The sequence below is a fragment of the Periophthalmus magnuspinnatus genome, chromosome 4 (genome assembly GCF_009829125.3).
Source record: "Periophthalmus magnuspinnatus isolate fPerMag1 chromosome 4, fPerMag1.2.pri, whole genome shotgun sequence".
NCBI lineage: Eukaryota > Metazoa > Chordata > Actinopteri > Gobiiformes > Gobiidae > Periophthalmus > Periophthalmus magnuspinnatus.
This window is the reverse complement of record NC_047129.1, coordinates 10,336,008-10,347,448: the sequence shown is the minus strand read 5'-3', so window position 1 is coordinate 10,347,448 and position 11,441 is coordinate 10,336,008. Positions and strand designations below refer to the sequence as shown.

The window sequence follows — 11,441 nt, the reverse complement described above, 5'->3', positions numbered from 1 at the left end:
AGCTGTCTATTACTTTGTCCAGAATAAATTCTGATTATTATTATATTATAATATATTGTTTTTGAATTATTATTATTATTATTATTATTATTATTATTATTATTATTATTATTATTATTATTATTATTATTAGTGCTCATAAATTCCTCAAAAAACATGAATTTTTACTTTGAGTGGGGATGCCTACTCTCCACAGAACTGACCTGTATTTATGCTTGGTGGCAGCAACTGATTAGATAAGTTTTAAGTGTCAGTTCATCAGTTCAGTGGTACAAAAATACAGAATGCAGCAGTGAGAATCGCTCTGCTTATGTCATTATCGTGAAAAATTACAAAATTCATGGACATGCAAGGAAGACATTTTTTCTGGTAGTTTAAACCTTCACTGAATAAAATTAAGGTGTTGTCATTTCTATTAGTCAAATCACTGTGCAATTTAGACTTGGATCTTGTTAACATTATGACTGGTTTTAGTTATAGGATAACCTTCTGTTGGTAGTGTAGATCAGAGTAGACAAGTTTTTTTTTCTAAAATCTTAAATATAATTGTTAACTATGTTTAGTAGTCTAACTGTCATATGCATTTTAACTCTATATTGTGGAAAATTCCAGGCATAGCAATAACATCTCCTTGGAGACAAGCAGGTGGCCTACCCTCCACCAGTAGTCCATGTTACATAGTGCACCTTTAAATGAATCTAGCAGTAAAATATTTGGTTACATAGTAAAGTTATAGCCCAAGTAAATGTATACTTCACATTATTGTAAAAAGGTCTTTATTATTACATTCTTCAATCCACATTATAACACCGTTGTGCAATAACACTTAACTGTGTAAAGACCTTCTCAGGTTTTATATCCATGACATATAAATTATTTCTTATTAAAAATCTATTTTGATTCAATAATATTAATAAACTTAGAACATACTGAACATATCATAGAGAAGGATCATCACAAAAAGAAAGTTTAAAGGATACATCTTTAAAAACACTCTTTAAAAAAAATAGAATTACATCTCTCCAAGACAAAAAGGACACTAAACCCATGAGAAAATGACAGTACATAATAAGGACAAAATGAGAAGCAAAAGATCACAACAAAACCAACACAAAATTCAGATATTATAATCTTTATAGTTATTTTGTTACATTTATTTGTATCCTAATTCATCTATGACTCAAAAAAAGAGAAAAACATTTTCAATAAAGATATTAGACAAAGGTAAAATCTTTGATACTTCTGTAATTAAACATTCACAAGAACATACTGTACACAGTGATCAAGGTTTAAGGTCTTCTATGTTGGTGCAAGGTGTCTAGTAACAGCAGACACTAGGACGAGAGCCCAGCTATCTCCCTGAGTGACGCTAATTGTGCGAGGAACAGCCCCGACTGCTCTGGGGCTGCTTCAACTATAGGCTACTTCTGTTTTAAACTGACATTCTTGAATTAAAATGCACATATATTGCACATTTTTACAATCCTGTGCCACAGTGAAATGGGCATTTATCAACATGTTAGCTGTTTATTTGGTACAAAAAATAGAGTTGTCTCTGTTGTGAACTGAACTGTGCGTGTTTGCTGGAGTGTATGACTTAAACTGTGTGACATTGAAACAATGGGAAAGACCCAAAATGTATGGCAAACAGCACTGTCCCAGCAGTGCAAAGCAACCCTGTCTGAAAAAACATCCATTACCACGATTGTCAGCTTCTAGAGGTATACATTAAACATATGCTGCTATTTTACTGCCCGTGTTCAGTACACATTTCTATGTGCACTCTGTCACCCCAGAGACGGTGCCTCACATATATCTATATCTAAATAGGGCTTTCTGGACCCAAAGGCATCAACTGTTCTCAAATAACAGATGAGCAGAGAAAATGTCTTCCTTGGATTAAAAACATTTTAAAAATGTCTTGCTTATATACATACATCGTTTCAATGCATTTCAGTTTGGTTGCCACTGACCTGAAAACTATATGTTATTTTAAAAGAACCAGATATACTAACTCAGGGGGGTAGCTGTTGGCTCTGTCAACCCTTTGCTGAGCTATGTAGTGTTGAAAAGGTGAGGTAGTAAGGGAGTGGGGAAAAAGGAGTAGAGCTTTTCATTCTCCAATCTTCCAGTCGGTCAGATGACCCTCTCACTGTGTCACAGAGCACTCAGAACATTTACAATCTTTCTCTTCTGTATCAGTAAAATGTCCTTTTTATTTTCGCACCAAACTCCCAGTTCAGTCCTTTGAAGGTGCTGCTCAAGGCTCAGGGCTAACGTTTTACAGTTTCTCCCTGAGAGCACATCCACCCCACAGTGGTCACTTCCCAGCATCTTGTCCAAACTTGTCCACCTCCCGAGTGACACCAGCCTTTCACAGACAGTAGTTTAAGTAGAAACCCGTACGTCTGTGTGGGTCGACAGTTTTGGATTTGATAAAGGACTTTTAAGTGCTAATTATCTCTTTCAAATTATATCACTTATCAGTTCCTGGAACTCCAGATAATTTACTGACAGCACAGGCACTATGTACTTTTGTACTTTCCCCTTACTCACTAAATATCTTCATTTTGAAAATAACATTTTCTTACAAAAATGTGAATATTTATGTCCATGTTTAAAATGCATGGTTCATTCTATGATTCTTTGCGGTGACATTTTAAAGGGTTAAGGTAATTTGGACTGAGGTCATTGATTGCATAAAATAATTAAGAGCTAACTTTGAGTAAATTAGTATCTGAGGATGTGCTAGCAAAAATATCTACAAATATCAGCATAAGTGCTTGGTTTGTGCTGTGTGTGCAAGTGCTTGTCAACAGGGTCGAGGACACTGCCTATCACAGTTTTAAAAACTATTTCTGCCGATGAGTTTGATCATGGTCCCTTTCAACAGTTTGTTCATAAAACTGCAAAATCTGGGCTACTCCATATAACAGATCTCTAATGATCTGGTTTACTCCACTGAGACTAGCAGCATAGCAGCACATCTAAGAAAAAGAAGGTGAGGTTTCTAAGGATGTACATTCTACTTCAAGCTTAGGAACGGCAAAGGGAAAGGGGGTACATTCAACAATAGCTTACAGGAACTGTAACTGTAACACAGTAATACAGGTTACACTTTCTATAAAAGGAATTCAACTGATTAGAAGTTCAAATTCTTCTCATAGAAAAATAGTTTTGCCAGTTACAAATAATGTGCGCTACACATGACTTAGCTCATGGAGCCGGCGGCAGCAGTTGCTGTAGTGTTGTGTGAAGTGGGCCAGCTGCAGGGCAGTGGTGTGGACTCCGGGCAGAGTTCACAGGTGAGAGGAGGAGTGTGTCTAAAGTGTAGCATGCACGATTGTCATTGAGCTGCTGATTGATGTTTGCCTCAGCTGGTTGCCATGTTCACTCAGGATCACCTCCTACACCTCAGTGAGTCAGTTTGTATCAACCATGGCTAGCTAGGCCTGGTGCTAACCCTCTGTGGAGTCTGGGAAAGGGATTTCACTGCCAAACACCTCTCTGTACAAAGGAGGAAATGTGTAGGCAGTCTCAGGGTGGACCAGACGGAAAAACTCCAACTTGTCGATGTGGAGGTTGCAAATGGACTTCATTATAGGGAGTTTAGAAACCATCTACAAAGACAGACATATAGTTTATGAATATAATAATTTGTCATTAAATACATCTCAATCTTCAGAATAAACTGTACCTTAGCAAGTTTGCCTTCTGATGCGCCATCTTCCTGTAGACAGCGCTGCAGAGCCAGGTAAACCTTCTCCTGCATCTTCTGTATTTTGTGGACATCTGTGAGCCATAGTCGATCTGAGAAAGTGAAAGATTTGTCTTTGAGTTAAAAAAAAGTTTAACAAATAGAATATACAGAATATACTTAGGAGGAAATACCTGGAGAAAGCAGCACAGCAGCACTGAACAAAGCCATCTCCTCCTCTGACATTTGTAAACGGCTCAGGCTCCTGGCCAAGTCAAACACTGAGGTGACCAGATCATCACAGCCTTCAAGGAATGAAGAGCATATTCAAATACTATTTCATAACAGATGTGGTGTTTGCATTCACTGATTTGATTTATTAATGTGACACAGATGCTGATGTGTTGACTCACCAAGAGCTTTAAAAAGATGTGCTGCGGCAAACTTCCCATCAAAAAGCATTGTATTATTGATAGGGTTATAAGCCCGGCACATACGGATCAGAAGTACATCCATGCAGCCTGAAAACAGACAAACACGTTCAAATTCAAAACTAAGAACTCAGTTAAGTACAGTTTCAAAACACAGTTTATCAAACTTTATACTCCAATATATATGATTCATACAACCATAAAAACACCAGGAAATGGGACTCTAGCCATTAAGTTATAGAGTGCATTGTGTAAACCTGATAAATGGTTCACAGAACATAATGGAATAGAATGCTTAATAGCTTTTTGTAACATTTAAAGGTGTCAAAGAAAAAGTTTCCCACCTTAGTAAGATTTGATGAAATTAAAAAGAAATATCACTATGGTTGATCAATGGAAATGAAGGGACCTGTTTATACTGATGAACAAGCTGTGACTAAGAAAAACTTCTTGTTTAGTAACATGTTTCTTTTCATTTACCATTCTTTTCTGATAGCAGTAAATAAGTATACCGATTTAAAATGTAATCTGAGTGTACTACCAGTGTGGGCGATGCTGATGCACTGACCTGCTTTTAAAAGGATAATCTGATCATTTTGACAGAGGTCCATGAAGCCAGAGATGCGCTTGGCAAACTCCACCACATACTGGATTGCGTTGGTGATGTGAATAGCACATTGTTGCCACATTACCTCAGCTGACTGAAGGAAAAGGATAAGAGATCTTGTTATCAATCATTTACTATTGTTATAAGAGCCACTAAAATACACAGAATTTAACTGTTTAATTTCTAAAACAGTAAGAGTTCGTAGATACCTTGGTTTGAATGGACCGTGTCTCTTCTGGGCTGTACAGGGTCCAGGCCATGCGTTTAAGCTCCTCTGTGCTATACTGTCGTGTCTCAATGTGCGACTTCACCACATTCTGAGTTATACGCTCTGAACATCAAAAAACATTATGGTCATTTCATCTGCTATTATGTCACCTTTTAAGACAGTTTATTCCTTCATTTTCATACATACCGATTTCAATGAGAGGGCAGCCTTCAGGCAGTGGGTTGATAATGGCATGTGAGAAGAGCCCAGAGTTGTGGAGCAGTTGGTATTCATGCTTGATGCTGTGGTTGGCCTCATTAAAGTCCAGGTTGGTCTGCTCTGGAGAGCTCTGCGAGGAGGAGCTGCTGCCTCCGCTGCCCCCGAGCATGTCCAGGTTACAGTAGTCACCCCCACCATCCTCTGGAGTGAGCGGCAGGTCAAACAGCAGCCCCTCAGGCAGAGCCGTGATGTCATCCAGGTCACTGAGGGCCGCACTGGATCCCCGGCTGTAGGCGCGCCCGTGCACAGGCAGGTCCCCGCCCTCATCACGAGCACCCATCCCCGCACACTCTTGAGACTGCTGGTGCTTCTGGACCTCTGCATACAGGCTGTCCCGCTGCTTCTTAGACATACGGCCAAATTTTACAGCTGTAGGAAAACAACCATGACAGAGATTAGTTTACACATCTTCATGTGGAAGAACAAAATATGTCTGCATAATGTTTAGATATTGAACTGACCGTCGCGGCTCATGCCCAGGGCCAAGCATTTCTGCAGCCTGCAGTGCTGACAACGGTTGCGGTTGGTCCGATCAATGAGACAGTTCCTCTGCCGCGAGCAGGAGTACATAGCATTGTTTTGCTGACTGCGGCGAAAGAAACCCTGACAGAAAAGGAAACACTGACATCAGAAACTAAGATAGAGGTATTGTCTAAAAGCTACGAAGTGGACACTCACTTTGCAGCCTTCACAGGTGATGACACCATAATGGATTCCTGATGATTTATCCCCACATATCTTACAGGGGATCACTTCTATTTGAGCTGAGAAGAGAAAGAATAAAAAAAAACAACAACAGTGAGACATAGATACAAATTATTAGCACAAAAACACCTCAGTTTGTAGTAGCACAGTGTGAATGAACATGTCCTGTTTTTGTCCGTATCATGTAATGCTCTGTATTTAATAAGAATATTCCATTTGTATTTTCACAACATGAGGTGAGAATGAAAGCAAGGTAATATTTACTTTGAGAGAATTGCATAATTCCAGTCTAATAAATTGAAAGTGGCACAAAGCTGCCACAACAATGCAAGCTCAGAACAGTGACTCAGTGATCCATCTGCACAAGGCTAAAATGTAGCTAACAGTGTTGAGCGCAGCACAATGTGGGCCTCAGTAGTGCACAGTTATGAAGTCTGTGTGCCCACATTTGCACTGTTCATTGTGAAAGCCTGAGCCGTCTTACCCAGGAACAGCCTGTTCTTTTCAGTATGTTGTTTATCTAAGTAGCTGGGCCTCCTCAAGCCCAGAATAGCAGTTCAATTGCATTAGCCAAGGCGCAGGGTTATAAAGTTTCACGCTCTCTCCGACTTAGCTCCGCCCCAGGAAGAGCTGTTCATTAGCAGGTTAACTAAGACACACTGGCACACTGAACCCTGAAGACCCACAAATATGGCCCCCATAGATGTGCTTACTGTGCATGATGGGCGCAGAATCTGATTTGAGCTTTGAGCCGAGCCAGAGAAACACTTGTGTTGCATCATGGGATATTAGGTAACCAGTAAATAGCAGCGATAGCTCTAACTGGCCTTCTCAGCGTGTCTCAGAAAATTGGTGTTTTGTGAAGGCTCTTTCATAAAGTGCTCGTCTAAGCAATCACATGAGTCACTGAGTGTAGGGGGAGCTGTGCGTCACTACGCTTACTGACCACCATTATCCCATGGACCCTAACTTTAGGATTTAATTTCTTCATACATTTGTCTTTTTGTGTCTCTGTGGTGTGCCTCTGAAAGCTAGAATTCCACTTGGCAATTGAAACACAGAGGATATAAATAAATTAAGGGCCACTGGAAAAAGCCTTTCTACGTGCTGCCTGGACCGCTCCCCCTCCCGCACCTCTCTGTGTGTTATATAACCGCTGTCTGGCCGCATTCCATGAACACGCTCATTCAAAGGTGGTTGTCTTGACAACTTCCAGAGCTCTTACCCCACTGTTCTGCCTCTCCATTGGCCACTGCACTGAGTTAATTCGCCTGTGACTAGCCACCTCACCTGCCAGTCAGCTGGAGCAGCCAGGCCCCACAGAACAGGAGCTGTTCCACTGACACACTTTTCTCACTCAGCAGCAGAGGGAGGTGCTTCACATGGCAGACACACAAGAAACACAATCTGCTTTTTAAGGAGGAACCAAATCTGACTCAGGCCTGTAAGTAAAAGGCCGAGCCATAGCCTTTGTTTTGTATTGGAACCGTAACAATGTAAGAAGTGATAACTTAAATGCTAGACTAAAGGTTATTACCTCACAGGAGGCCTTGTATAACACCTGAATGTGTTTGTGAGTAGATCTATACAGTAACAGGCAGAGTAGAAAGAGAAGTAGCTAATAGTGGCATCTAGCATGTCGCTGCATGTAAACTATTTGAGTGAAATTTCATCTGCGCTTAAGCGTCACCATAAATCTATTTTTACTCAGAGCAGTTGGCTGGACACATATGCTCCCACTGTTCTGGCTTAGTGGCAAACAAATATTGCACAACAAGCACGACAGCGTTTCATGTAAATAAGTTATTACATCCAATTCTGAAGTTTCATAGCCATTTTGTAGCAGAATAAACAAGAACAATGACTTTGCTTTTTGTTACCACATTGTAATGGTCAATTATAACCCACAGGGGTAAAACAAACACATTTTGTTCATTATAAAAATCCATTAAACTAATATTGAAATGAATAAATATTGATTCATTTTTCATGCATTTCCACATATGCAGAACATTATGATTATGACTCTGACTTTATCCAGACACAAGTTTTAATAGAGACATGTGGGTTATATTCTGAACATTTAGTGTGCAGTTTAACAAACTTGAATTTGTAATCTAAAATATTTGAAAAAGCTGTCATGACAGTCCAGTGATCAGCACTTTTCATGTCTGTAAACTGGGTAGTGGGACTTTGACCTCTCTTCCCAGCTAATCAAACACAGTCCAAGGTCCTATTTGCTCTGTGCTTTACATTTACCTGAAATACTGTGTATTTAACCTACATCTGACAGGGACTCCTGGCCTGTGTGTGTGTGCATACATTGTATGTTGTGCAACATTGTGCAATAAAGGACTTAGGCCATCAGATTGTTACTTACATTATTAAATGCAGACTTTTGTCTTAATTAAAGAGGGGCACTTTCAACTTTCAACCCTTTTAGTTGGTCTTTGTTTAAGTATTTATACTTACTTTCAAGTGTACATTAAAATAAGTAACAGTAAAATAATCATTGGTAAATCATAATGTATTTTGAGTCATTTTAAATGTTTTCATTGGTCATTCACTTATTGCTAAACACTGACTAAGATTTCTTCACTCTCACTTGGAGAGAAGACAAGATAAAGTATATTGACTTGAACATGTTAAGCAGCTCCAGGACTGAGCCCATGTGGGCCTCTAAAACACAAGCAAAAGCAGAGAGAGGAATCTGGTTCTGAGCACACACCTCTGCTGTGGAGCCCGGGGCACCTCCGACCACAGCCACTCTCAGTCGCCATGAGTTTAGATCTCAAGATGTCTGTTGTGACATTAACATTTCATTTATCTCTTTATATTCTGATAGGACCAATCTGTCTGATATAAACAAATATATATATATTTAAAATAAGCAAAAAACATGAGTAAAAATATGAGGACAGGAGTTTGCAAATATATTTGCTGTACTAATCCATGTTTTACAATTGCAAGAGTTTTTGCATAGTGATGTGCGGAGGGCTAAAGACTCAGAGCAGAGAAAGCGAATGGAATGTTGAGTTGAGTTGTCAGAGGGAAAGGGCACCTTGACACATACTGTATCTGACTGTGAACTTGCCCAAGGCTGCAGTCGCAGAGCAGAGCACAGCTGCCCTGCAGAGCACAGCGGCCTTCTTTTTACAGCTAGACCTTTTGATCCTAGACCCCGTCTTATCAAGAGGCCCGCACATCTTGGGACCAAATCCAACCACTCAAGTGCACCACGACATTTAACCTGTCTGAGCCAAAATGTGCCATTTCACAAACGCAATAGGGACAAGTCTGACAGACACTCATCAGGAAATTGATCCGCAAAATGTTATGACAATGCTTATGTGGTTTCCCTTACATATAATATTTATACAGGTGATTACAGGGTGGAAACCAAATGGTGAATAATGCAGTATTATTATACAACAGTGAAGCTGGAGGGGCACTGTGGTTGATGTAAGTAACCTTAGCTGACAGAGGAAACTGAGCTTAACTCAGGCCGGCTGTGGCTCATGGTTAAATGTAGGCTTGCTGTGCCCATATCCTGCTTGTCACAGCAGTGCATGAGTCTGACATCCTGACAGGATCAAACCAAGCAGATCAAATCAAGCTCCCAGAGAGCAGCAGTGCAAAATAAAAGGACATTTGCCAATATTTATTGTTTATAGGCTGCATCATTCTTATACAAACGTTAGCATTAAAGAGCAATGCCATATGTGATGCAAACTTTGTTTACTTGAGATCCCCATGATCAATGCATCTCATCAGTAGGCCTAATGACTCTACAGGCACATACACTAGGCAGTAATCCTCATTGACAGAACTAGGTCAATGGAGCACCCACCCCCCCTCACGCTGACCGCCACTGATGATGCTAAAAAACAAAAACATGCTGGCACATCAAGTAAACAGAATGAACAAAATAAAGCAAACAAGTCACCGCTTCAGTAGGCCACTGTTGTGAGTCCAACACGGAGCCTAATCAGAAGTGAACCGGAAGCTACAGTCTACAGGTCCAGACTATTACAAACTCAAAAGGCCTGATCAGAATGAATTATATCTTTGTTAATACAGGAGAATATGCCTAGTAAACACATCTTAATATCGGAGTAAACGGTGGCGGGCCGCCGGGCAGCCCTGTGGACTGAGAGGTTTGACAGTCTGTGATTCATGCTCCCTCCTCCCTCTGCTGTGTCTTACATAACTGAAGCCGCTCACCGGCGGAATAAAGCAACCGCAGCTGCACCGCTTTGCTGTCGCTCACTAAACATCAACTAAAGAGCAACAAAAATGACAAAGAATACATTAACAAACGCTAAAACTCGACAACATTAAAAAGTGCCAAAATCTGAGAGGAAAATTGTAGGCCAAATAGCTCAATAAAACAGCTCATAATCTAAACATCACTTTTGCATTTGTCAGCTATGTGTAGTAAAACTCTGACAGACAGCAAAACTAGATTAAATATGATATAAATGTATGTGCGCGTAAAAGGTTGTTGTTGTGTGCGCACTTCGGACTTGGGTTTCAAAGAGGCGCCGCCACACCATAAAGTTTCCGCCCCTGAAAATAAATGGCAAAAGCAAATAAATCAAACAAACACTCACCTCTCATGTTGGCGCTAAAGTCTGACAGAGTCTTCAAGTCATAAAAGTCCACGTGGAAATGAAGACAAAAAACACTGAAAGCAACGCAAACTTGCTCCACTCGGGAGCAGCTGAGAACTGTCACAACAGCTAATCCTCATATGGCTCTGAAGCAGTCCTTTGGAGATGAAAACGCAGCTGAATGTTGCTAAAGTGTAGTTAGGTGTGATCGATGCGCTGGTACAGTCCAAAAACGCCTTGTGGAGACAAGTGGGTGAAGTCAGAGAGCTGCGGCTGCTCGGCTCTTCGCTGTGCTCTGCTCCGTGGCTCGCTCTAACCTAGTTTCGGCGCGTGGACTACACATGATCCTCAGCCGCGGTCCGCCCGCCTCGTGCCCCGTGAGCTGCGCGCGCGCCCCCTCTGCGCGCTTTAAGGAGGCGCTCGCTCGCGTGCGTGGGAAAGTGTGGCAGTGTGTCAGTTCAGAGTGCCGGTCACACCGCGTGGGAAATATGTGCTTAAATCTAATGCACTGTTATATTTATGCACAATACGTCTTCTTAGTAATTAACAGGTTCCTGCATAGTCTAATTTTTAAGTATCATGATTGTTGTGGGACAAAGGAAATCTACCACGAAGGAACTCAGGTATCATATGTTTTAGGCCTGCAACGATGGGTTTTTATACATTTAAAGACTTAAAAATCTGTGTCCTTTTCATTTTGTCTCTATAGTAGGTTCATCTTCTGCACTGTAGGAGCCACACTATAACACGATATGCCTGTGACGTCTGCCACTGTAAAATAGTCTAATGTAACTTTGATTAGGCTTTGTGAAATACAACCCATGTTGTGTAGCCCCTATAAATACAACACAAATACAAACACAGCCTATATGCATAAATACAACTTATGTTGTCATATAAT

At 40.6% G+C, this 11,441-nt stretch overlaps 1 protein-coding gene across 1 annotated transcript; it reads right to left on the bottom strand.

Annotated features, from left to right (window-relative positions):
• Positions 1-742: 742 nt before the first annotated feature.
• rorca (RAR-related orphan receptor C a) lies at positions 743-10,904 on the bottom strand. Its single transcript, XM_033992132.2, has 10 exons — positions 10,541-10,904; positions 5,901-5,986; positions 5,684-5,825; positions 5,151-5,591; positions 4,945-5,066; positions 4,697-4,829; positions 4,111-4,218; positions 3,892-4,002; positions 3,698-3,810; positions 743-3,620 (listed from the first exon to the last, which is right to left on the bottom strand). Exons 1-10 carry the CDS (start codon positions 10,545-10,547, stop codon positions 3,459-3,461), a joined length of 1,425 nt encoding a protein of 474 aa, XP_033848023.1. The 5' UTR covers positions 10,548-10,904; the 3' UTR covers positions 743-3,458.
• Positions 10,905-11,441: the final 537 nt, after the last annotated feature.